Source organism: Salmo salar, chromosome ssa27 (genome assembly GCF_905237065.1).
Source record: "Salmo salar chromosome ssa27, Ssal_v3.1, whole genome shotgun sequence".
NCBI lineage: Eukaryota > Metazoa > Chordata > Actinopteri > Salmoniformes > Salmonidae > Salmo > Salmo salar.
In genome coordinates, this window is record NC_059468.1 from 43,739,117 (window position 1) to 43,766,204 (window position 27,088).

Below are 27,088 nucleotides of genomic sequence, written 5' to 3' on the forward strand. Positions count from 1 at the left end.
AGGGACAAGCTGGTTCATCTTGACCCTCCGCTGTTCGTTGCTGATCGACTCGGGACCTGATATGAGTGATGTTTTGTAATAAAGATCCTTGCTGTCTGTTTCAAACCGATTTATCAACTACAGTATGGAGCTGAGCTTTGGGAACGTGTGTTTTTTCACATGGAAAGCAGTGGCATAGCGGTGCTAAGTAACTTTACAGTATGTTTTTTGAAGCCTGAGTTTTGGACATACAGGATGACCATGGTCAGCTTGACTGGAATGGAATGCCCTTAAACAGTGACCCAGATCAAGGCTCTATCCCAAATGGCAGAGCTGATGAAACTGTGGGTTTGTAAAAACCAAAGAATTTCTTCACAAGCTGTCAGAAACTGTCTCAGGGAAGCTCGTCGTCCTCACCAGGATTTTGACCTGACTGCAGTTCGGGGATTTAATGGACTTCAGTGGGGAGTGTACTCACGGATGAATCCCCGGTTTTAACTGTACCGGGCAGATGGCATCAATGTGGGCGAGCGGTTTGCTGACGTCAACGTTGTGAACAGAGTGCCCCGTGGTGGTGGGGTTATGGTACAGGCAGGCATAAGCTACGGACAATGAACACAACTGTATTTTATCGATGGCAATTTAAACTCACAGAGATACCTTGATGAGATCCTGAGGCCCATTGTCGTGCCATTCATCCGCCACCATCACCTCATGTTTTAGCATGATAATGTACGGCCCCATGTCAACAAGGATCTGTACACAATTCCTGGAAGCTGAACATTTTCCGGTTCTTCCATGGCCTGCATACTCACCCATTGAGCATGTTTGGGATGCTCTGGATCGACGTGTACGACAGTGTTCCAGTTCCCGCCAATATCCAGCAACTTCACACAGCCATTGAAGAGGAGTGGAACAACATTCCACAGGCCACAATCAACAGCCTGATCAACTCTATGTGAAGGAGATGTGTCGTGCTGCATGAGGCAAATGGTGGTCACACCAGATACTGACTGGTTGTCTGATCCATGCCCCCTACCTTATGCACATGTTGGTCACAGATACCTTATCTGGATTCCCAGTCATGTGAAATCCATAGATTAGGGGTTAATTTATTTATTTCAATTGATTGATTTCCTCATGAACTGTAGAATCTTTTGAAATTGTTGCACGTTGTGTTAATATTTTTGTGCAGTGTAGGTCAGTTACCAGGTAATGCTACCTCTAAATTTACCAGATACATGAGTTTATGGGTTACAATCAATCAAGCCAGAATACCAGTAAGCACCTAGGTCAGAGAGAGATTAATATCTATATGTATGTATCCACTTCGGTTGGAGTCATTTAAAACTGATTTTTCAACCACTCCACAAATTTCTTGTTAACAAACTATAGTTTTGGCAAGTCTGTTAGGACATCTACTTTGTGCATGACACAAGTCATGTTTCCAACAATTGTTTACAGACAGATTATTTCACTTGTAATTCACTGTATCACAATTCCAGTGGGTCAGAAGTTTACATACACTAAGTTGACTGTGCCTTTAAACAGCTTGGAAAATTCCAGAAAATGATGTCATGGCTTCAGAAGCTTCTGATAGGTTAATTGACATCATTTGAGTCAATTGGAAGTGTACCTGTGGATGTATTTCAAGGCCTGCCTTCAAACTCAATGCCTCTTTGCTTGACATCATGGGAAAATCAAAATAAATCAGGCAAGACCTTCACAAGTCTGGTTCATCCTTGGGAGCAATTTCCAAACCCCTGAAGGTACGACGTTCATCTGTACAAACAATAGTATGCAAGTATAAACACCATGGGACCACGCAGCCGTCATACCACTCAGGAAGGAGATGCGTTCTGTCTCCTAGAGATAAACGTACTTTGATGGGAAAAGTGCAAATCAATCCGAGAACAACAGCAGAGGACCTTGCGTAGATGCTGGAGGAAACTGGTACAAATGTATCTATATCCACAGTAAAACGAGTCCTATATCGACATAACCTGAAAGGCCGCTCAGCAAGGAAGAAGCCACTGCTCCAAAACCGCCATAAAAAAGCCAGACTACGGTTTGCAACTGCACATGGGGACAAAGATCATACTTTTTGGAGAAATGTCCTCTGCTCTGATGAAACTGTTTGGCCATAATGACCATTGTTATGTTTGGAGGAAAAAGTGGGGGGCTGCAAGCCAAAGAACACCATCCCAACCGTGAAGCACGGGGGTGGCAGCATCATGTTGTGGGGGTGCTTTGCTGCAGGAGGGACTGGTGCACTTCACAAAATAGATGGCATCATGAGGATGGGAAATTATGTGGACATATTGAAGCAACATCTCAAGACATCAGTCACGAAGTTAAATCTTGGTCGCAAATGGGTCTTCCAAATGGACAATGACCCCAAGCATACTTCCAAAGTTGTGGCAAAATGGCTTAAGGACAACAAAGTCAAGGTATTGGAGTGGCCATCACCTCAATCCTATAGAAAATGTGTGGGCAGAACTGAAAAGGCTTGTGCGTGCAAGGAGGCCTACAAACCTGACTCAGTCACACCAGCTCTGTCAGGAGGAATGGGCCAAAATTCACCCAACTTATTGTGGGAAGCTTGTGGAAGGCTACCCGAAACGTTTGACCCAAGTTCAACAATTTAAAGGCAATGCTACCAAATACAAATTGAGTGTATGTAAACTTCTGTCCCACTGGGAATGTGATGAAAGAAATAAAAGCTGAAATAAATAATTATCTTTACTATTATTCTGACATTTCACATTCTTAAAATAAAGTGGTGGTCCTAACTGACCTTAAACAGGGAACTTTTACTACAAGTTTAAATGTATTTGGCTAAAGTGTATGTAAACTTCCGACATACAACTGTATCTATGTATGTAATAAGAAATAAATATAAATATATATACACACACACAAATAAAAAAATATATATATACACACACACACGTTATAATATATCTATGTATAGAATAACATATAGATGTATTAACAGATTACAGATTATAAAATATCTCATAACATATAGATGTATTAACATATAAACTCAGCAAAAAAAGAAATATCCCTTTTTCAGGACCCAGTCTTTCAAAGATAATTCGTAAAAATCCAAATAACTTCACAGATCTTCATTGTAAAGGGTTTAAACACTGTTTCCCATGCTTGTTCAATGAACCATAAACAATTAATGAACATGCACCTGTGGAACGATCGTTAAGACACTAACAGCTTACAGACGGTAGGCAATTAAGGTCACAGTTATGACAACTTAGGACACTAAAGAGGCCTTTCTACTGACTCTGAAAAACACCATAAGAAAGATGCCCAGGGTCCCTGCTCATCTGCGTGAACGTGCCTTTGGCATGCTGCAAGGAGGCATGAGGACTGCAGATGTGGCCAGGGCAATAAATTGCAATGTCCGTACTGTGAGACGCCTAAGACAGCGCAACAGGGAGAGAGGACGGACAGCTGATCGTCCTCGCAGTGGCAGACCACGTGTAACAACACCTGCACAGGATCGGTACATCCGAACATCACACCTGCGGGACAGGTACAGGATGGCAACAACTGCCAAAGTTACACCAGGAACGCACAATCCCTCCATCAGTGCTCAGACTGTCCTCAATAGGCTGAGGGAGGCTGGACTGAGGGCTTGTAGGCCTGTTGTAAGGCAGGTCCACACCAGACATCACCGGCAACAACGTCGCCTATGGGCACAAACCCACCGTCGCTGGACCAGATAGGAGTGGCAAGTTGTGCCCGGATTTCAATCCCATTGAGCATGTCTGGGACCTGTTGGACCGGAGGGTGAGGGCTAGGGCCATTCCCCCCCAGAAATGTCCGGGAACTTGCAGGTGCCTTGGTGGAATAGTGGGGTAACACCTCACAGCAAGAACTGGCAAATCTGGTGCAGTCAATGAGGAGATGCACTGCAATATTATTTTACCCCACAGTCTGTTTGTGGTTAAAGTTCTCTGAGTGTTTATTTTCAGAGAACCAGCTGGTGGCCACACCAAATACTGACTGTTACTTTTGATTTTGACCCTCCCTTTGTTCAGGGACACATTATTCAATTTCTGTTAGTCACATGTCTCAGTTGTTGAATCTTGTTATGTTCATACAGATATTTACACATGCTAATTAAGTTCTCTGAAAATAAAAACACAGTTGACAGTGAGAGGAAGTTTATTTTTGTTGTTGTTGCTGAGTTTAGTTACATAAAGGATGATTGACATAACATTAAAAACAGTTGTGAGGCCTGAAAACATCGGACAAACTTTATTGGAGTGAACTTTAACCACAAACAGACTGTGGGGTAAAATAATATTGGCAACACACTGGATAGTATGTGAATAGTTTCAGGGAAAGGGGAACTAATAACAACTGGACTGATATGAGCTAGCTAGACCTCCATGTCCCTGTCATTTTCAGCAAGGCAACGTTATCTTTGAGCCAGACACGAAGTCATCACAGAGAATAAGTCCTGGTTTCTTCTGAAGTCGACAAGGACTTGGAAATATTACTCGTTGTTTCTCTATTTTCATAGCGATGCTTACATCTTGTTAGAAGCGAAAGCAAAAAGTATTTTAGATGAGTGTTGTCGCTGGAGCTCCGACACCACTTTACAGCTGTGTGACAGTTTAAATAGTCCGGGTTGACGCAAAGATCTGGACAGTTAATTAATAAATATGTAGAAATATGTTGAAAATTAACACGAAGTCCTTCAATATATATGACACTTTCATATCCGAGTTAATAAATGCATAATCATACCCAATAAATATTAAGTCAAAGCGGAACCTTGTTAAAACTGTATGATATCCGGAAGATTTAGTTATCGGAACAGTTTCCTGTTTGGAGGAAAATCTACTTGTATCAAGTTGACATTGAACTCATTCAGCATTAAACATGGTTACTCTGTCTTTAAACTCGTTAAAAACAATTATGCGGGCGATGGTGGACAGTCCGGGGTTTGATCGAGTTTTAAGTAAGGTATGTCACGGTAAAACAAATGATATTTTACGAGTTACTGTACAAGAGACTCGTACTGTAAGCACCGGGAGGTTGCTTCCCATCTCCACCCATTTACCTACCTTGACTGGCTTGTTGTGTATGTGGAAAAACAAGTGTTTTCACGACACCCTTACATCTCTTTACCTAGAGTGGATCTCAATTGTATTTTATTGATTCCTCACGTCCTCCCTCGTGTCCTTCTCGATGCACATTGGAGCAGAATATCTGGAGGTTCCTCCAATGCATTTTTGAGGAGGAAAGTAGAGGACACAAGGAAATACAATTGAGATTTACCCCTAGTCTTACAACTCTTGATATATTACAGTGTCCTCTACATTAATTGATCAAGGGATAATTATCTATTCCACCAGGTGGACATTGTAACAGCCAGCCCAGGGAAAGTGGTGTGTGAGTTTAAAGTGGAAGAGGAGCACACAAACCGAGGGGGCACCCTTCACGGGGGTCTGACAGCAACGCTGGTCGACGTCATCTCCACCACTGCCATCATGTACACGGAACGGGGGGCACCCGGTGTCAGCGTGGACATGAACATCACGTGAGTTTTATAGTTAAAATTACAGTAGCTAGGTGATCAATGAAGAACGTAGCCAGGTCTCAGATCTATGTGGTGCGGTTTGGTATGACTGGCACAAAAGACTGGTATCCAGGCTTGATAATATACTTGTAGAATAAAACAGAATGCGTGTTTTGGTTTTCTAGTCTTGGGCTGAGCCCGAACTCTCTAAGCCTCTACAAGTCACACACTGTAATAGGTGAAGGATTAGAGATTAACCCGTTGTCAAAACACTGAAAGGAAAAATCTCACTTTGTCTGAAAAATAAAACACTCTAGGGCTCTGGTCTAAAGTGCACAAAAGAGTTCCATTTAGGACACATCCACTGAATGGAACAACTGTTCACCGACAGGTACATGAACGCCGCCAAGATGGGTGAGGATGTGCTGATCACAGCCACTGTGTTGAAGCAAGGACGGACCCTGGCGTTCGCTACTGTAGACCTCACAAGCAAAGCCTCTGGGAAACTCATCGCACAAGGAAGACACACAAAGCACCTTGGGAGCTAGATCAGTTGTAGGGTGATGTTGCCCCTACACACTGGTCTTGGGTCAGTTTAGCACCCCCCCCCACTAATATTTAAGATTGGGGGGAGGGAAAGCTGATCCTAGATCTGTACCTAGGGGAAACTCTTCCCCCGTCAGCAAATTGTGAATGATCGTACTGCTGCTGTGACACAGTCCAGCAGAAAGTCTGTGGGGTGAAGAAACATGACTATTGTGATACTGTCAGTAAATTGTTCTTCACCCCACAACAGACTTGCTAAATATATATATATTTTTTTTTTTTGCATGTCATTCTGCTGTAAATATATATACTTTGTGTACACACAATAAAAACACACCAAGAAATACTTTCAAATGTTACATTGTATTGGGATTTGTTCAGCCATGTTGATTTCTAGATGCATTAAAAAAAATTAAAAAAAATAAACTCAAAATGAACTGCCTTTAAATCCAACATATTGAATCAACAAAGAAAAACCCTCAATTAAAAATGTACTGACTGATTTGTGCCTTATTTTCCCCAGCAAAGCAAAGCAAGCAACAAAAAAAAAAACACCCCCCATTTTACATTTTATAAAGCACTGCAACAATTAGTACTTTTTAGGATACTTGTCTATCAAATTAAAAGGAACATGAACATGTAACGATCCCATTAATATCAATTCAACAACCTGGTATATTAATTCTTCCACACACACAACACCCATGCCAACCCATACCCAGAAAAAAACAAACAGATTTCAGTAGCTTGAATGGCTTGCGTGGTAACAACCTTCAGCATATAACAAAACATTTCAACCCTGTGTGTCGGTCCGCACCATGCGATTCACAATACTGGTCTTGACAACTTCTTCCCATCAGTTCCCAACTATACTCCAGATCTTACCAATGGTGTTCCTGGCATATTTCACAGGAAAAGCAAATGAACCCAGGAAAAAAAAAAAAAAAAAGCCAACATTAAACCTTAAAAGGAAAAATAAAGGATGTGAATACCTACACCAAAATGATTTGACAAATACTCCTTCACCTTTTATCTTTGCTTTAGAGGAGACGTTTTAAAACGCCACCTAGGCTGACCCGTCATAGATTGTAGCTAGTCGTTCTAGAAAAAAAAAAACACACGTTTCCCTCTAACCCAGCTTTGAAATGACAGAAGCTTTTCCAATCTGTTATGACATGGGTTACAATGTGTCCAGCAGAGACAAGAGGACCCCTGTGTGGCTTTGTTCCTGCTTGGTAGCAACATAATGAGTTCCTTCAGTGACTGGACTGCTCTGTGTCGTTGACAGTGCAGCTCCAGGGGAATAACCAACCACTCAAAATCAATGTTCGTGCAGGTTCAAAAATAAAAACAAGATGGACGGTGGAGGACGGGTGGATAAAAGGGACAACCAATCCAAAACTGGTAGGAGCAGAGCTAGGAGGAGGAAGCTTGGTAGGTAAGGAAAAACAAATATGGATTTTTTTTTAAATTTATTTTAAATTAGCTTCAGGAAGATGGAAACCAACAAACAAGAGGAGATCCAAGCAGCAGTTCTACTCAATGGAAGGAAGGATATGTGGTGGATGAGAAAGATCAACTTGCTTCAGTGGCTTAGGGGTTAAGTCTTCCTTGTGTTGTGGGTGGAAGCCATGGAGGGCCGGCTGGGCCCTAGTCGGGCATGTACGGGAGGAGATGGTCTTCGATGTCTCCAACGCCCCAGCACGTTAGCTGGTCCTGGGGCAGGTACAGGCAAAGGCTGCACAACTTAAAAACTGTGGCCTTGGTTTTAGGAGTCTGACAGGGGAGAGAAGGGGTGACAACAAGGAGAGAGAAGGGGTGACAAGAGGGGAGAGAAGGGGTGACAACAAGGAGAGAGAAGGGGTGACAACAAGGAGAGAGAAGGGGTGACAACAAGGGGAGAGAAGGGGTGACAACAAGGAGAGAGAAGGGGTGACAACAAGGGGAGAGAAGGGGTGACAACAAGGGGAGAGAAGGGGTGACAACAAGGAGAGAGAAGGGGTGACAACAAGGAGAGAGAAGGGGTGACAACAAGGAGAGAGAGAAGGGGTGACAACAAGGAGAGAGAGAAGGGGTGACAACAAGGAGAGAGAGAGGGGTGACAACAAGGAGAGAGAAGGGGTGACAACAAGGGGAGAGAAGGGGTGACAACAAGGGGAGAGAAGGGGTGACAACAAGGGGAGAGAAGGGGTGACAACAAGGAGAGAGAAGGGGTGACAACAAGGAGAGAGAAGGGGTGACAACAAGGAGAGAGAAGGGGTGACAACAAGGGGAGAGAAGGGGTGACAACAAGGAGAGAGAAGGGGTGACAACAAGGAGAGAGAAGGGGTGACGACAAGAGGGGAGAGAAGGGGTGACAACAAGGGGAGAGAAGGGGTGACAACAAGGAGAGAGAAGGGGTGACAACAAGGAGAGAGAGAAGGGGTGACAACAAGGAGAGAGAGAAGGGGTGACAACAAGGAGAGAGAGAAGGGGTGACAACAAGGAGAGAGAGAAGGGGTGACAACAAGGAGAGAGAAGGGGTGACAACAAGGAGAGAGAAGGGGTGACAACAAGGAGAGAGAGAAGGGGTGACAACAAGGAGAGAGAGAAGGGGTGACAACAAGGAGAGAGAAGGGGTGACAACAAGGAGAGAGAAGGGGTGACAACAAGGAGAGAGAAGGGGTGACAACAAGGAGAGAGAAGGGGTGACAACAAGGGGAGAGAGAAGGGGTGACAACAAGGAGAGAGAAGGGGTGACAACAAGGAGAGAGAAGGGGTGACAACAAGGAGAGAGAAGGGGTGACAAGAGGGGAGAGAAGGGGTGACAAGAGGGGAGAGAAGGGGTGACAACAAGGGGAGAGAAGGGGTGACAACAAGGAGAGAGAAGGGGTGACAACAAGGAGAGAGAAGGGGTGACAACAAGGAGAGAGAAGGGGTGACAACAAGGAGAGAGAAGGGGTGACAACAAGGAGAGAGAAGGGGTGACAACAAGGAGAGAGAAGGGGTGACAACAAGGAGAGAGAAGGGGTGACAAGAGGGGAGAGAAGGGGTGACAAGAGGAGAGAGAAGGGTAAGACCATATAATTTATTAATAATAATAATAATAATAATAATAATGTCATTTCACTAATTTATTATATTTCTTTGGGTTGGACAGTATCAGAGGACCTTTGTCTGATCCTCTAACACCTACATGAGAGCTCCAAATAGAGGTTTTAGCTTCTCCAAAACCATTGTGACTAGTGCAGCGGTGACAGGTTAGCATTGAGGGGAGAAGGACTGTTAGGCACAATCAACAGGCCTGGAGCGCGGTAAGACAGGCCTGGAGCGCGGTAAGACAGGCCTGGAGCGCGGTAAGACAGGCCTGGAGCGCGGTAAGACAGGCCTGGAGCGCGGTAAGACAGGCCTGGAGCGCGGTAAGACAGGCCTGGTGCGCGGTAAGACAGGCCTGGTGCGCGGTAAGACAGGCCTGGTGCGCGGTAAGACAGGCCTGGAGCGCGGTAAGACAGGCCTGGAGCGCGGTAAGACAGGCCTGGAGCGCGGTAAGACAGGCCTGGAGCGCGGTAAGACAGGCCTGGAGCGCGGTAAGACAGGCCTGGAGCGCGGTAAGACAGGCCTGGTGCGCGGTAAGACAGGCCTGGTGCGCGGTAAGACAGGCCTGGTGCGCGGTAAGACAGGCCTGGTGCGCGGTAAGACAGGCCTGGAGCGCGGTAAGACAGGCCTGGAGCGCGGTAAGACAGGCCTGGAGCGCGGTAAGACAGGCCTGGAGCGCGGTAAGACAGGCCTGGAGCGCGGTAAGACAGGCCTGGAGCGCGGTAAGACAGGCCTGGAGCGCGGTAAGACAGGCCTGGAGCGCGGTAAGACAGGCCTGGAGCGCGGTAAGACAGGCCTGGTGCGCGGTAAGACAGGCCTGGTGCGCGGTAAGACAGGCCTGGTGCGCGGTAAGACAGGCCTGGAGCGCGGTAAGACAGGCCTGGAGCGCGGTAAGACAGGCCTGGAGCGCGGTAAGACAGGCCTGGAGCGCGGTAAGACAGGCCTGGTGCGCGGTAAGACAGGCCTGGTGCGCGGTAAGACAGGCCTGGAGCGCGGTAAGACAGGCCTGGAGCGCGGTAAGACAGGCCTGGTGCGCGGTAAGACAGGCCTGGTGCGCGGTAAGACAGGCCTGGAGCGCGGTAAGACAGGCCTGGAGCAAGGTTTGGTTTGGCAACATTGTCTGAATAATTGCCTACTTCAAATCATTTCAATAGGCTCCTCACTTCCCCAAAGCCATTGAGTGGCTGCACTAGGCTGTGTGGCAACCTGTTTCAGTTGAAGTCTAAAGTCAAGACACACTTTACGCCTGCCTTCCAGATGGCACCCTATTCCCTACATAGTGCACTACCTTTGACCAGAGTGCAATGGAACCCTGGTCTAAAGTAGTGTCCCATTTAGGGAATAGGGTGCCATCTGGAACTGCGTTCCAAGCAAGGATCTCCATTTGAGACACAGGATGGGTTGCACCAACATGGATTAACTATTACTCTGGGTTAAATCAAGGAGTAGCTATTACTTTGGGTTAAATCAAGGAGTAGCTATTACTCTGGGTTAAATCAAGGAGTAGCTATTACTCTGGGTTAAATCAAGGAGTAGCTATTACTCTGGGTTAAATCAAGGAGTAGCTATTACTCTGGGTTAAATCAAGGAGTAGCTATTACTCTGGGTTAAATCAAGGAGTAGCTATTACTCTGGGTTAAATCAAGGAGTAGCTATTACTCTGGGTTAAATCAAGGAGTAGCTATTACTCTGGGTTAAATCAAGGAGTAGCTATTACTCTGGGTTAAATCAAGGAGTAGCTATTACTCTGGGTTAAATCAAGGAGTAGCTATTAATGTTGTTACACCAAATATTAAACCTGGTTTTAAATTAATCATAGTTAAATTAAATCCTTCCTCTAACATAAGATTAATTTTCACTTTAAACCTAGATTAATTAAGCTTGTTGCTCAATGAATAAAACATTTTTTTTATATGAATTTAGATCGGTAGAGAATAATTAAGACAGGTTGAATCCTGTTGAGTTTAATGATAATTAAACTCATTATTACTAGGCTATTTACTTTCCCCATTTTGTACAACAATTGAATTGAGGTTTATGATATGCCCAGCCTTGGTACGAATGATGATGTTATGTAACATGTTGTAATGAAGTAGCATTAGCTTTTGTTTTAAGTCGTGCATCGTAGGCATTGATATTTACCAGTTATTTATGCTTAGTAAATATTGGTGGGTCAAGTTGTCTATCGTCATCATAGGGGTTATGGAGAGGGGCAAACTGCTGGGGAACCATCTCGCATATCTTCTAGGTGATAGGATCAATTCCCTTGGCCGGAGGCCCCTTCGGTCTGAAATAGCCCCCGCCTCTCCTTTGCTGTATCCTTTTTGGCTTTTAAGGTTTTTTTTCCCCCCGATTTGGTTCCCTCTTCTCTTTAAATCCGTGTCAATCCATTACATTTGTCACATAAAATGGCCCAGGTGTTTTCCATCTTTTTGACATTTGTGTTGTTTGTCTTTATTTATTTATCCTCCAGTAGGTTCCTAAATTGCTCCATCATCTCCTACAAGAGGGTTTCCCCCCCCCCGCCCGCCCCATAAGCGGAGAAATGTGAACTTCTTTGACGTGTCATGATCAGGCGGCTAGCGCACAAATAATAAAATGGCTAAATAACATTAAGTAATGACAATAATAAATTATATTGTACGCTAGCTAGCTTGGTTTATAAACTAGCTATCTGAGCAGATAGCTAGCTGATCGCTGCAGCTGTACACCATCTACCAACCTCATCCCCTTACTGTTTTTATTTTATTTACTTTTCTGCTCTTTTTGCACACCAGTATCTCTACATGCACATCTTCATCTGCTCATTTATCACTCCAGTGTTAATCTGCTAAATTGTAATTATTCGCTCCTATGGCCTATTTATTGCCTTACCTCCTCATGCGTTTTGCACAACACTGTATATAGACTTTCTTTTTTCTACTGTATCATTGACTTGTTTATTGTGTTATTGGCTTGTTTATTGTTTATTCCATGTGTAACTCTGTGTTGTTGTTTGTGTCACACTGCTTTGCTTTATCTTGGCCAGGTCCCAGTTGTAAATGAGAACTTGTTCTCAACTTGCCTACCTGGTTAAATAAAAGGTGAAATAAACAAATAAAAAGCTAGCGACAAGTAGCTAACAAATTACCGTTTTCTGTCTAGTACTGATTTTATTTAAAAATCAGCCAACCCATGAGAACCTTCACCGATGCAGTGGTTATAACGTTACATTGTTATTATATCAAGGAACATGAAAGTCAGTGGTCTCATTTGTCAAGTAGGCTAGCTACTCCGTTTCATCTCACGAGATTCCTCCAAATATATATATATATATCGGGTTAACACTAAACATGTCACTAATCATAGTTTAAAAAATCGTTAATTATAGATTTACTGATCCGGACTTAGAATGAAGTGGTGCAACACATCTCTGATGAATTATTAAACCTAGGATTTACAAAAATCTAGATTAGCTCTAATCATCGATGAATTTAAACCACATCGGTGGAACCCACCCACAGGCCCAAATGGATCAACAGCTGTCTGAAAACTAAAGCGAGAGAGATGCGACTCATCCGCCACCTATCAACCCAAGTGGCACCTTATTCCCTATACAGGTCACCGTGTCTAACCAGAGCCCTAGAGGTGGTAAAAACTCAGCTGTGCCGTGTGAATGGACTGACCTGTAAGTGCTGTCGGTCCATAAAGAGGAAGAGCGACTGAGTCGGGTTGTTCATAACCATTCCAGCCTTGTCCCTCCTGCCGACAGCGTGCGACAACTGCTTCTCGTAGTCTCCGTGATGAAACTCAAACTTGGCCTGTGGATAAACAAAAAAAACAGAAATACATATTGGATACAACACTTCGTAAAAATGTATAAATAGAGATACTACACCATGACTGGCCCTCAACGGAACAGTATAGAATACTGCTTGAATATGGGGCGGCAGGGTAGCCTAGTGGGTTAGAGCGTTGGACTAATTACCAAAAGGTTAGAAGATCGAATCACCAAACCGACAAAGGTAAAAATCTGTCGTTCTGCCCCGTGAACAAGGCAGTTAAACTCACTGTTCCAAGGCCATCATTGAAAATAAGAACATGTTCTTAACTGACTTGCCTAGCTAAATAAAGGTAAAATAAAAAAAATACACACACATATATATATATATATATATATATATATATATATAACATTTGAATTCAGGGGCGTAAGTGAATAGGACCCAGGTGTGTAGCTATTTGATGAAGGAAGCTATAAATGTTTTACCTGAACAGGCCTGAAGGGTTCTTCCTCGGCCCCTTTCCATCTGGAGAACAAGAGACAGACTATCTTCTCGATGTCGTTGCGCGGCCACAGGATGAAGTCCATCTCCTGGGTGCATCCTATGACATCCTGCAACAACAACAGAGGAACGATACAGTCAATAAAACAGCACGTCACCTACCTACATAGGACTCTGGTCAAAAAGGAGTGTACTGTATCACTAGCTAGGGTTCACATCTAATTTAGCAACAGATTTCCATGTGAATATTCAAACATTTTCCCACCAGTGGTGTTTCCACCAATCAGTGTGCGATGCCGTAGTGCACACAAAGCGGACCCCCCCCCCCCACCCATGTACCAAATTAAACTCTGAAGTTCATGTGTTCACATTTAACGATACCGATAAGTTTTGTCACAAAAACTGTTGTGTTAAATAGTAAATGTGTCTACTCTGGTCTAGCCAACAGTTCACAGATAATGTAGACTAGCCTACCCACACTATGAGAATATTTATTGGTCAAACGGCAGTCGAACCTCACGCCGAAAAGGGGCATCGAACTCATCAACATGCACTTTTCGCCACATAACTTATTTCATCTTTAGGCTAATAAACAGCATGGTTTCCCCCGGGCAGGGTGGGGAAATGAACACCCGCCAGTAGTCTACAGACAGCCAGGTCCGTGTCTACCCAAGGACAATAGACAATGTGGCAGGCAGACTGGCTGAAACGCTACAATGTGAGTCATGCTAGTAGAAATGAGGAACATTCATTGTTGACACTGATGAATATGAAAATATACTTATTCATGTCACTGAGGGAGTGCTGAGGTTTAGACGGTCTACACCAGAAGTGAATGGTTATAGGAGGAAGGTATATAGTGGGTGCAATTAAGCTTGGAATGTGTTGAGTGCATGGGCGCGATTACATGTGTCAGGCATCGATAAGGGGAGAGAGCTATGGGTTAGTGATTGGGAGTGGAGGGGGGGGGTTGAGGTCAGGTCACGTGAAGGGAGAAATAAGTTTTTTTGCCCGTATTACTAGTGTCCTGCCTAGCAGTAAAGATACAATGTTTGTACAGATGTGTAGGAGGAGACTCAGTCTAGGAGGAAGGGTTAAATATCAGTGTTTGTGTGAAAATGTTTGTCTAATGCAGCTGTATTGATCCTCTGGGAAGAATTTAAAAACTTGGTTAAGCTTTCGTAAATGTCCGTAGGAGTTTTTAACTCTGAGAATTAGAACCTAAAAACATTTCCTCAACAACAACATGGAGGAAAGCCCAACTGTGCCCGTGGCGGGGTGTGTGTGTGTGTGTGTGTGTGTGTGTGTGTGTGTGTGTGTAACCGCTGTGAAATGGATAGCTAGTTAACGGTGGTGCGCGCTAATAGCGTTTCAATCAGTGACGTCACTCGCTCTGAGACTTGAAGTAGGGTTTCCCCTTTGCTCTGCAAGGGCCGCGGCTTTTGTGGCGCGATGGGTAACGATGCTTCGAGGGGTGTCAGTTGTTGATGTGTGCAAGGAGCCCAGGTTGGGGGCGAAGAGAGGGACGGAACCTACACCGTTACATGTTGTTCGCACACGGTTTGGTAGGTTTGCCCCAAAAAAACGGAACGGAATCCGTGTTCTTGACTTACCCTGCGCATTGATTGGTAACGTGGGGCGTGCAACTGCACAACATCTTTCTGCAGAAGTTCCATGGAACTCTGGAGGGAATAGCTGGAATCCTGTACACCTTTCAGGATATTCTCTTCATAGTTGTTGGTCATCACCGGTAGCACTTCAGCTACCTCGAAAAGAGCTGACTTCTTCTTCTGAAGGAACAGAGAGGGGGGAAAAAAGACAATAACAATAACCCGTGCAGATGACTTCTGCCATAGGAGCAGAAAAGAGAGGAAATGGAAGAGACATTAAAAAAAAGGCAAACTTCGGTATTTTGACAACGAGGTCCTTTATCTACTTCCCCAGAGTCAGATGAACTCGTGGACGCCATTTTTAATGTCTCCGTGTCCAGTGTTAAAGGAAGTTAGAGGTAGTTTCGAGAGCCAATGCTAACTAGTGTTGATTGAAGTAGAAGCGCTAACGCTAGTTAGCAACTTTTTTTTCAAACTGCAGGCAGAAAAAAACAACAAAAAAAAAATGGTATCCACGAGTTAAATGGGACTCTGGGGGAAAAGTAGGACCTCATTTGCTTCCTCCATAATAGTCACCTTGTCCTTGAACACAAAGGCTACGTAGATCTTGAAGTCAAACTGGTCAGCCAACGATTCCCTTTTCTTTCGAATCTGAGCACGGAGTCGATCTCTAGTCTGATTTCTTCTCCAGGTTGGGTCCCCCATTATTAGATGTTGACGGCTAGTGTCAGTTTCTATTACAGAATATTTTTTTTGGACTATACTTTCGAGTTGTCTATATGTAGCTAGTTAGCTACCCTTTTTTTTTTTTTTTAAACAGAACGAGAAATCTAAATTATTCTACACTAGATCTTTTGAAAATAACTACCAACTTGTTGAGGAGGAAACGAATGAAATAGCAAGCTATGTCATTTTATTTATTTAAAATTGTTTATGCTCAGGAAGAGGAGGGGGGGGTTTCTTAAATCAATATTTGGCTACATTTGTTTTATTAATTACTCAAGAAGCCATGTTGTGATTAAAAGTATGACATTCGAATACAGGCCAAATTAACTTTAATTCAACACATTTGCCTAGTGAAAACAAATGAGCAAATTAAAAAATAAAAATAAAAGGTACACCTTTTTCTTTAGGTTACTGACAACTACTAACAGAAAGGATAGCCATTTCCAAAACCCATACCGACACTACTTCTCGCTAGTGAAATAGGAGATTACAACACAAAAACAAAAGCAGACAATTCTATTCGTGTTTTCTCAAACTCAAAGCTTCGTCCATGATTGACCCCGTTTGTTTTGTGTTTATTTCTCGGCAGAGACCGCGTTATGAACGTGTTCCTGAATAACTGGGGGTATAGAAAACCATCGTGGCAAATACATGTAGATTCCACAAGACGACGGCACCAACTTACAACGTTGAAGTTTACAGAGTAGTTTTGACATGTCGGGTTGTTTTTTGTTTTACTGCCATTGAACTGGCCCGCGGCCTTGTTTACATCCGTTGTCGATACTCATAGTGACGGGGAGTATTTTTGTTGTTGACTAGTTAACGTGAGCTAGCTAGGCTAAGCAGTATACACTTCCAACACTAACTAGTTAGTGGGCTAACTAGCTAGCTACATCGTTTTATTTCTTGACGTAATTGAGGCCTGTGTGTCGTGCGGGTTAGTTAGCTAACTAGCTAGCTGACAGTCCCATCTTTCGTTTTACATTTCCGCCGAGTTTTTATCTGGCTAGCTTGGTATTTACTAGTCGAATGACTTGTCCCGTTGACTTGCTAGCTAACTGTTGTATCTCGGCATTTTAAATGACATTTTGCTTCAATATCATCATCATCATCGTGTTGGTTAGGATTCCCGTCGAGAGAACCAACTTGATTTTCTTAATTTTTTTTGGTTTTTTTTACAGACAACAAACGTGTTTCAAAAAGACAAAAATCTCTTTCAAGCGTTGAGGTACTAACTAGCTAGCTATCTGCGCTTTGTGTTGTTTTTTTTCTCCCTTCAGTCGTCACAACCACCAACTAACCTACATGCCATGTCAAGATAAATTGACAAACCAACTGAAATCCTCCGTTCTTTCAGAGGACACACGACGTGGGTTGTCTCCTGGTGGACCCATATTGAACGATGTTTTTGTTGTAAAAACGTCTCTTTTTGTTTGTTGTTCAGTTCCAGTTGTTGTATTCGTCCTGGTGTTGTCGTGTGGTAGCTAGCAAGCTCGTCCGTTCAACAACCTAACCTCAAAATGGCGGCCACACACACCAGAGAGGAAGAGGAAGCGAGAGGGTCAACTCGGCGGAAAATAAATACAATAATAAATCCTTCCAGCTGGTGGTGATGTTTATCCCACTAAAGCAAGGAGGGTTTTTTTTGTATGGAGGTCAAATTGAGAGAAGTGTCGAATTTGGTTAACCAAAAACAAAACAAAAATGAATGAATGAATGAATGAATGGGTTATTTTCTACGTGAGGTTTATTTGATCGATTATAAGTTTCGTAATGTTTTGTTGATAAGAGTGATACTGATTGATATAAGTGGGATACGTGACATTCCGTCAACTTTGAGAAGAAAAAAACCCACTATATTGGAGTTATTGGAGTTATTTTTATTTAACTAGCTTATTATCTTTATGTTTTTATTCATTTATACAAAAGTATCTGCAAAGTATCAGCAATCAACAACTTACTGGGATGTCAAGTATCCCACTTATATCAGTAAGTAGGCCGTTATTGTAAATAAGAATTTCTTGTTAATTGACTTTTAAAAATAAAAACATCCCTACATCAAACATGTCTAACAAAACACGGGTTTAAACAAGAAAATCCTAAATACATACAACAAAAATAAAAATATGTGAAATTATATTCACTCAGATAAATATCTCAATGATTCAGGAAGATGTTATTAATTTTGTTATTCACTATGGATAATGTCTTAACAAATCAAATATTTTTAATTTTGGTGTAGAATTCTGAAATTTTGTATTTGGCAACAAGAATAAAAAATTCACAATCATTTCAATGGTCTTTTATCATTGTAATAGTAACACATTATATCCTTCATGTCAAAAACATGGGTAGTGTTCAAAATCTATCAGACATTTACATTCATATAACAAGTGTGTAAGATTTTCACCATGTTTATCACAGAAAACGCAGATATCATCAATATCAACACATTAGGACAACATGGATATATCGTATGTAGAATCTTGAAGTGCACTTCCTTAAATTCGTTTGGTATAGAATATTTGTAAGGCATCAACCAAGCTTTTTTCCAGACAAGGTCAGGAATAAGCATGTTCCAGATTTAAGTTGGTTCTGTGAATGGAAAATGTGTCTTATGTATTTGAAACAGCATTTCTCAAGTAAGTCCCACTTTCCAAGCTGAGTTCTGGGGATAAGCCCCGCCTTCCAAGCTGAGTTCTGGATAAGCCCCGCCTTCCAAGCTGAGTTCTGGGGATAAGCCCCGCCTTCCAAGCTGAGTTCTGGGGATAAGCCCCGCCTTCCAAGCTGAGTTCTGGATAAGCCCCGCCTTCCAAGCTGAGTTCTGGGGATAAGCCCCGCCTTCCAAGCTGAGTTCTGGATAAGCCCCGCCTTCCAAGCTGAGTTCTGGGGATAAGCCCCGCCTTCCAAGCTGAGTTCTGGATAAGCCCCGCCTTCCAAACTGAGTTCTGGTGATAAGCCCCGCCTTTCAAACTGAGTTCTGGATAATCCCCGCCTTCCAAGCTGAGTTCTGGGGATAAGCCCCGCCTTCCAAGCTGAGTTCTGGATAAGCCCCGCCTTCCAAGCTGAGTTCTGGATAAGCCCCGCCTTCCAAGCTGAGTTCTGGATAAGCCCCGCCTTCCAAGCTGAGTTCTGGATAAGCCCCGCCTTCCAAACTGAGTTCTGGATAATCCCCGCCTTCCAAGCTGAGTTCTGGGGATAAGCCCCGCCTTCCAAGCTGAGTTCTGGATAAGCCCCGCCTTCCAAGCTGAGTTCTGGGGATAAGCCCCGCCTTCCAAGCTGAGTTCTGGGGATAAGCCCCGCCTTCCAAGCTGAGTTCTGGGGATAAGCCCCTCCTTCCAAGCTGAGTTCTGGGGATAAGCCCCGCCTTCCAAGCTGAGTTCTGGGGATAAGCCCCGCCTTCCAAGCTGAGTTCTGGGGATAAGCCCCGCCTTCCAAGCTGAGTTCTGGATAAGCCCCGCCTTCCAAGCTGAGTTCTGGATAAGCCCCGCCTTCCAAGCTGAGTTCTGGATAAGCCCCAGCTTCCAAGCTGAGTTCTGGATAAGCCCCGCCTTCCAAGCTGAGTTCTGGATAAGCCCCGCCTTCCAAGCTGAGTTCTGGGGATAAGCCCCGCCTTCCAAGCTGAGTTCTGGGGATAAGCCCCGCCTTCCAAGCTGAGTTCTGGATAAGCCCCGCCTTCCAAGCTGAGTTCTGGGGATAAGCCCCGCCTTCCAAGCTGAGTTCTGGGGATAAGCCCCTCCTTCCAAGCTGAGTTCTGGGGATAAGCCCCGCCTTCCAAGCTGAGTTCTGGCGATAAGCCCCGCCTTCCAAGCTGAGTTCTGGCGATAAGCCCCGCCTTCCAAGCTGAGTTCTGGATAAGCCCCGCCTTCCAAGCTGAGATCTGGATATAAGCCCCGCCTTCCAAGCTGAGTTCTGGGGATAAGCCCCGCCTTCCAAGCTGAGTTCTGGGGATAAGCCCCTCCTTCCAAGCTGAGTTCTGGGGATAAGCCCCGCCTTCCAAGCTGAGTTCTGGGGATAAGCCCCGCCTTCCAAGCTGAGTTCTGGGGATAAGCCCCGCCTTCCAAGCTGAGTTCTGGATAAGCCCCGCCTTCCAAGCTGAGTTCTGGATAAGCCCCGCCTTCCAAGCTGAGTTCTGGATAAGCCCCGCCTTCCAAGCTGAGTTCTGGATAAGCCCCGCCTTCCAAGCTGAGTTCTGGGGATAAGCCCCGCCTTCCAAGCTGAGTTCTGGGGATAAGCCCCGCCTTCCAAGCTGAGTTCTGGATAAGCCCCGCCTTCCAAGCTGAGTTCTGGGGATAAGCCCCGCCTTCCAAGCTGAGTTCTGGATTATCCCCGCCTTCCAAGCTGAGTTCTGGGGATAAGCCCCGCCTTCCAAGCTGAGATCTGGATAAGCCCCGCCTTCCAAGCTGAGTTCTGGATAAGCCCCGCCTTCCAAGCTGAGTTCTTGATAAGCCCCGCCTTCCAAGCTGAGTTCTGGGGATAAGCCCCGCCTTCCAAGCTGAGTTCTGGGGATAAGCCCCGCCTTCCAAGCTGAGTTCTGGATAAGCCCCGCCTTCCAAGCTGAGTTCTGGATAAGCCCCGCCTTCCAAGCTGAGTTCTGGATAAGCCCCACCTTCCAAGCTGAGTTCTGGATTATCCCCGCCTTCCAAGCTGAGTTCTGGGGATAAGCCCCGCCTTCCAAGCTGAGATCTGGATAAGCCCCGCCTTCCAAGCTGAGTTCTGGATAAGCCCCGCCTTCCAAGCTGAGTTCTTGATAAGCCCCGCATTCCAAGCTGAGTTCTGGGGATAAGCCCCGCCTTCCAAGCTGAGTTCTGGGGATAAGCCCCGCCTTCCAAGCTGAGTTCTGGATAAGCCCCGCCTTCCAAGCTGAGTTCTGGGATAAGCCCCGCCTTCCAAGCTGAGTTCTGGATAAGCCCCGCCTTCCAAGCTGAGTTCTGGATAAGCCCCGCCTTCCAAGCTGAGTTCTGGATAAGCCCCGCCTTCCAAGCTGAGTTCTGGATAAGCCCCGCCTTCCAAGCTGAGTTCTGGGGATAAGCCCCGCCTTCCAAGCTGAGTTCTGGATAAGCCCCGCCTTCCAAGCTGAGTTCTGGATAAGCCCCGCCTTCCAAGCTGAGTTCTGGGGATAAGCCCCGCCTTCCAAGCTGAGTTCTGGGGATAAGCCCCTCCTTCCAAGCTGAGTTCTGGGGATAAGCCCCGCCTTCCAAGCTGAGTTCTGGGGATAAGCCCCGCCTTCCAAGCTGAGTTCTGGATAAGCCCCGCCTTCCAAGCTGAGTTCTGGGGATAAGCCCCGCCTTCCAAGCTGAGTTCTGGATAAGCCCCGCCTTCCAAGCTGAGTTCTGGATAAGCCCCGCCTTCCAAGCTGAGTTCTGGATAAGCCCCGCCTTCCAAGCTGACTTCTGGATAAGCCCCGCCTTCCAAGCTGAGTTCTGGGGATAAGCCCCGCCTTCCAAGTTGAGTTCTGGATAAACTCTGTGATCATCACCAAAGCTAAGATGAGTTTTCATTAGTGTAGTTAGACGACTGGGAATGGCTTTGATCACATAAATAAACTCTCTGAACGGTAATAAATTGTTCACATGAAAGAATATTGCCCCTGTTGTCATAAACATCAAGAACAAAGTCAATATTCCTCTCATGTCAGCTAGGGTAGAACAATTACTTATTCCTTATGTCTGAATAATTCCTCTAAAGAGCGCTATGTGGGGAAACGTTGTGCAGGAAACATATTTTCCAGGACATTAAAGCTTGGAAAATGTGTCTTATGTATTTGAAACAACATTTCTCAACATAATATTGTTTTTACAGACAACAAACGTGTTTCAAAAATCTCTTTCAAGCGTTGAGGTACTAACTAGCTAGCTATCTGCGCTTTGTGTTGTTTTTTTTCTCCCTTCAGTCGTCACAACCACCAACTAACCTACATGCCATGTCAAGATAAATTGACAAACCAACTGAAATCCTCCGTTCTTTCAGAGGACACACGACGTGGGTTGTCTCCTGGTGGACCCATATTGAATTATCCAGAACTCAGTTTGGAAAGCTAACCAATTTAGCGGGTAATTTTTCACGAATATAATTACATTTCAGAAAAAACACATTGTTTTGAATGAAATACCAAATTGATTCTATATTAACCAAACATATTTTCAACCAATTGATCTAGAAAGTGTTATTTATGTCAACAAAATCCAACACTTTCAGACCTCATTCAAATCTTTTATTTGAGAGGACTGACTTTTTTTAGTTTGTGCGACTTATTTTTTCAGATGAAGTCAAGAAAGGTTTTGTTGATTTCTTAACAGGTAGAGAGATTTACAAATAAAGATAATGAGGGGGACACAAAGCGAGACAGTCCTTCCGCCTTGGACAGAAGCACTCTCCCAAGTATAGAAAGATCTCTTTGTAGTCAATTATTAATATATATTCTTGGTTTTCTTGATTTAAGAAGAGAAGTTCCTATGTTGTCTGACTTAAGTGATTTTTTGATAGATGTATTCTTAAATATCTAACATCAGAGAGTCATATAAACATAAGATTTCACATTTAGAAACATTCAGTTTTATCCCAGATGCAACAGGGAATGCGGTGATAGCATTAAGGCCATGGGCGACCTGGTCTTTGTCTTTTACAAAAGAGTAGTATAATCAGCCAGTTGGGGCATGTTGATTTCTCTGTTAAAAATGGTTAAGCCATACAGATTTGCATTATTCCGAATTTCTAGAGATAGAAGTTCCACTACCAAAATGAATAAAAAAGTGAAATCGGACATCCCTATCGACACGTCTGTTGATACTGATTATTTTTAATGTATTAAGGTTTAGTACAACTATTTATATTTTTGTAAAACATGCAAATTACTTTGATAAAACCGTTTTTTTTACCGAAACCAAAAAGTTTAAGAGGCCGAAAGAGAAATTCATGTTCAATTGTGTCAAAAATGTTTTTACAGAAGTCCAGAAATAAAATAACAGCATCTGAATCAAATGCATCTGATTAATGTAAAAGATCCTAGACTATATGTTGAATGTTGGAACTTATGTGACGGCCCGTCATGAAGCCTGTTTGAGTCTCATTTATTAAGGCATCAGTTCCTTTCGTTAATCTTTTGGCATAAACCAGAGCAATCAATTTGTAATCAATATTTAATAAAGTAATTGGTCTCCAATTGCCAATGAGAGAAGGGTCTTTATCATGTTTTGGGAAAATCAGTCAATTAAGGCCCTGTTTCATAGTGGAGACCATTTTACAATTTTCAATGCAATCTTGAAACATATAAAACAATAGGCTCTTCAAGTAACTCCCCAAACTGCCTTAGAATTAAACTGACAGGCCGTCACGGCCAGGTGATTTCCCTTTTTCATTGAATTCAGAGTCTCTTCTGTCTTCGATTGAAACACAGGTGAATCACAAACTGAGTTGAAATCGTCTTCAGTTACAGGGATATCATTCTGAATGTGGCAAATGTAGCTTTCACAACCTTCTTCCTGAAATTGTGAGTTGTAAAGGTTAAAAAAAAAAAAAATAAAAAAGGAATTGACAAACGTTGATGTTGTAACAGGATCTTTGCATAATACATCATTCATTTCGAGTGCCTGTTATAGATTTTCTTTTGTAGTTTCTCTTTTCAAGTGCAAAGAAATAACTGGTGTTTCTTTCTCCCTCTTCAATCCATTTTTCTCTTGATCTTACAAAGGCACCCTTTGATCCGTATAAAGCTGTTCTAATTCTAGTTGTAAAGACTTAAATACAGACTCCTCTTCTTCAGATAGATTATCTTTCTTTAGAAAAGCTGTCAAGCTTGCTCATCAACTCTTTTTCTCTAAGGTTCTTTAAGTGCTTCAGCTCTTTGGCGCGTTTAATGGCTACAACTCTGACTTTATATTTGAAAAATTCCCATCTACTTCCATGACCCAAGTCTTCTCTCTCTCAAAAATATCTTTGGCTAACGATTCAATGTTTCCAATGAAAATAGAATCTTTAAGAAGTGTGTTGTTTAATTTCCAATATCCTCGAATACCCTTTTGTGACATAGTTTTGTTGGTCCAGGTATAACCCTTTGCATCCAGATTGAAAGCCAGGCATCATGAACAGAGAGATCCTTGCATAACGTTGTGATGATATTGCTATTTGTAACAGGTGTCGTAATGATTGGACCAAGGTGCAGCGGGAACGTGTATACTCATCTTCTTTAATTTGTAAAAAGAAGGAAAACAAACAAAACACATACAAACACAACGGCCGCCACTAACAGTCCTGTCATGTGCTCAGACACTAAACAAGGAGACAACTACCCATAGTTCCCGTACAAACACACCCCTATACATAGGACCTTCAATCAGAGGCAACGAGGAACAGCTGCCTCCAATTGAAGGCCAATCCCAATAAACTAAACATAGAACTAAACAACCTGGATCTAACATAGAAATACACTAACCTAGAACATAACCCAAAAACCCCGGAACACTCTAAACAAACACCCCTCTACATAACACATAGCCCAACAAACCCTGAAACACTCTAAACAAACACCCCTCTACATAACACATAGCCCAACAAACCCTGAAACACTCTAAACAAACACCCCTCTACATAACACATAGCCCAACAAACCCTGAAACACTCTAAACAAACACACCTCTACATAACACATAGCCCAACAAACCCTGAAACACTCTAAACAAACACCCCCCCTGCCACGTCCTGACCAAACTACAATAACAAATAACCCCTTATACTGGTCAGGACGTGACACTATTTTGAGAGCTTTGACTCGTTCTAGGAGGAAAACGATCAGCAGATCAGAGCAGGGTGTTTTGGTTAAAATCTTCTGAGAGAATTAGAAAAGCCTCTTGAGTTTTTTGTTGTAAATCCTGTAATTATCTGGTCAGTTGGGCAAAAAGGGTTTTTATCTGGAGCACGTGAGTTATGTCCATACACATTACAGATGATGAAAATAACATTGTTAAGTTTAACAGTTACTATGACCAATCTATGACCAATCTAACCATTCTGTTGAAGATGTGGGATTCTAGAACTGTGGATAAGCGTCTAAACACCAGCAGAATGGTTTGATCCATGACAGAGAGAGGCCACGTCCCCCCCCCCCACTGTGACTTCCACCTCGTACGGACGGGAGTCACCGCTGTTGACTGAGTTAAACAATAATATATACAATTATTACATATACTGTAGTCTTTCAAAATGTGTGATTAAATTAATGTTGTTTTTCTAATGCTATTTTTGTATAACGTACATTCAGATCACTGAAACTCCACCTGATCTGGTGGAAGCTGTCGAAAGCAGATCGGAAAGCCTTTGATGACCACCGTCAGGGACAGACTGAGAAGGATGTGGAGGTTTTTTGACCAGGTAAAAATGTCCGTTGTTCATTTATTTTCTGGCCCTCCAAGAGATATGTAAGAGATGTATTTGTAATATGAAATATAATAGCATTTATTCCCGTTATCAATCAAGGTGAGACTGAACATGGACAAGGCCCATGAGAAACAGAAGGAGAGCTACCGGAGCAGAATCAAGATGGGGAACAAGTACTACGATATCCGGGTGAATTACTTGGTTTGGAAGAAGGACGAAAGGAAGGCGAGAACTGGGAGACCTCGCTGCTCTTTCGCTCCTAGCTGGGGTCACCTTCTGTTAAAGTGAATATAAAAGAAATGTCAGATAATAACTATTTGCATTTGCATACAAAATAATCTGAAGCTAGTTTTAGTTTCCCTAACACTGATATTTTTCTCTTTGTCTTCCTAGGGTTACCTCGGTGGAAGCCAACAATCTCCTCCAGGTGGAGCAGTTGGACGGTCGACCACTGAAATCCCTGACGCCCTACACTTCAGTGAAGCCCAATAGACAAAGCATGTTAAGCTTTGGTTGACATTTGAAAAGCAAGAAATGGTAGTTATGCTGAGTCTATAAAAATGTACCTCTCCAAATTACTGCAGGACCATCGACTGTCCGAGCCCCCCAGGAGGTATCCCATCTACCAGAACCAGTGAGTTCGGATCAGTCTGATTCTCTGTGCTCTGAGTCGGAGGGGGACCAGCTTGAGGTAGGTTATACCTTCCAGAAATGTTGAAAAGTACATATCTCCAATTTCTAACACATCGACCACATTTTCTCACTGTAAAGTGTAACCTGTGTGTTTGCTTGTTTACGTCTGTCTCCTACCCTGGTTCCCTTTAACTCTACTCCTGTTCTCCAGGACCTAGGGGTTCTGCCCAACACCTTGACCTGGATCCACCTGATGTCCTCCATTACCTGTTCTCCAGGACCTAGGGGTTCTGCCCAACACCCAGAGCAAGTGACGTCACCGATTGAAACGCTATTAGCTAGCCATTTCACATCGGTTACACTCACCCCCCTTTTTGACCTCCTCCTTTTCCGCAGCAACCAGTGATCCGGGTCACGGCACCAATGTAACAGTATGGCTTCCGTCCCTCTCCTCGCCCCGAACCAGGGACACTCTGCACACAGACAACAGTCACCCTCGAAGCATCGTTACCCATCGCTCCACAAAATCCGCGGCCCTTGCAGAGCAAGGGGAACAACTACTTCAGGTCTCAGAGCGAGTGACGTCACCGACTGAAACGCTATTAGCGCGCACCACCGCTAACTAGCTAGCCATTTCACATCGGTTACATAGGCCACTCAAGGACATTCAGAGACTTGTCCCAAAGCCACTCCAGCATTGTCTTGGCTGTGTGCTTAGGGTCGTTGTCCTGTTGGAAGGTGAACCTTCACCCCAGTCTGAGGTCCTGAGCAGGTTTTCATCAAGGATCTCTCTGTACTTTGCTCCATTCATCTTTCCCTCAACCCTGACTAGTCTCTCAGTCCCTGCCGCTGAAAAACATCCCCACACCATGATGCTGCCACCACCATGCTTCACCGTAGGGCTGGTGCCAGGTTTTCTCCAGATGTGATGCTTGGCATTCAAGCCAAAGAGTTCAATCTTGGTTTCATCGGACCAGAGAATCTTGTTTCACATGGTCTGAGAGTCTTTGGCTGCTTTTTGCAAACTCCAAGCTGGCTGTCATGTGCCTTGTACTGAGGAGTGTCACTCAACCATAAAGGCCTGATTGGTGGAGTGCTGCAGAGATGGTTGTCCTTCTGGAAGGTTCTCCCATCATCACAGAGGAACTCTGGAGCTCTTTCAGAGTGACCATTGGGTTCTTGGTCACCTCCCTGACCAAGGCCCTTCTCCCCCGATTGCTCAGTTTGGTGACACGGACAGCTCTAAGAAGAGTCTTGGTGGTTCCAAAGTTCTTCCATTTAAGAATTATGGAGGCCACTGTGTTCTTAATGTAGATTGATGAGGATGTTTT

The 27,088-nt window shown here is 43.9% G+C and overlaps 2 protein-coding genes across 2 annotated transcripts; one reads left to right on the forward strand and one right to left on the reverse strand.

The window, feature by feature from the left end:
* The first annotated feature begins 4,821 nt into the window (after positions 1-4,821).
* acot13 (acyl-CoA thioesterase 13) lies at positions 4,822-6,503 on the forward strand. Its single transcript, NM_001146400.1, is given in 3 exon segments — positions 4,822-4,974; positions 5,367-5,551; positions 5,922-6,503. Coding segments are annotated over 3 exon segments (426 nt in total). The 5' UTR covers positions 4,822-4,890; the 3' UTR covers positions 6,079-6,503.
* On the reverse strand, positions 6,421-17,291 carry cssa27h6orf62 (chromosome ssa27 C6orf62 homolog). The gene is made up of 5 exons (XM_014178852.2): positions 15,603-17,291; positions 15,030-15,206; positions 13,401-13,526; positions 12,817-12,951; positions 6,421-7,852 (listed from the first exon to the last, which is right to left on the reverse strand). Exons 1-5 carry the CDS (start codon positions 15,729-15,731, stop codon positions 7,727-7,729), a joined length of 693 nt encoding a protein of 230 aa, XP_014034327.1. The 5' UTR covers positions 15,732-17,291; the 3' UTR covers positions 6,421-7,726.
* Between the last annotated feature and the right edge of the window lie 9,797 nt (positions 17,292-27,088).

What these genes read in the sequence shown, in the direction of transcription:
- cssa27h6orf62 (XM_014178852.2), bottom strand. Translation starts at nt 15,731, where the DNA reads ATGGGGGACCCAACCTGGAGAAGAAATCAGACTAGAGATCGACTCCGT. An exon ending in CCTTTGTGTTCAAGGACAAG is followed by an intron (nt 15,207 to 15,602) that starts GTGACTATTATG and finishes CTGTTCCTTCAG; the next exon opens with AAGAAGAAGTCAGCTCTTTT. An exon ending in AACCCTTCAGGCCTGTTCAG is followed by an intron (nt 12,952 to 13,400) that starts GTAAAACATTTA and finishes GTTTATCCACAG; the next exon opens with GCCAAGTTTGAGTTTCATCA.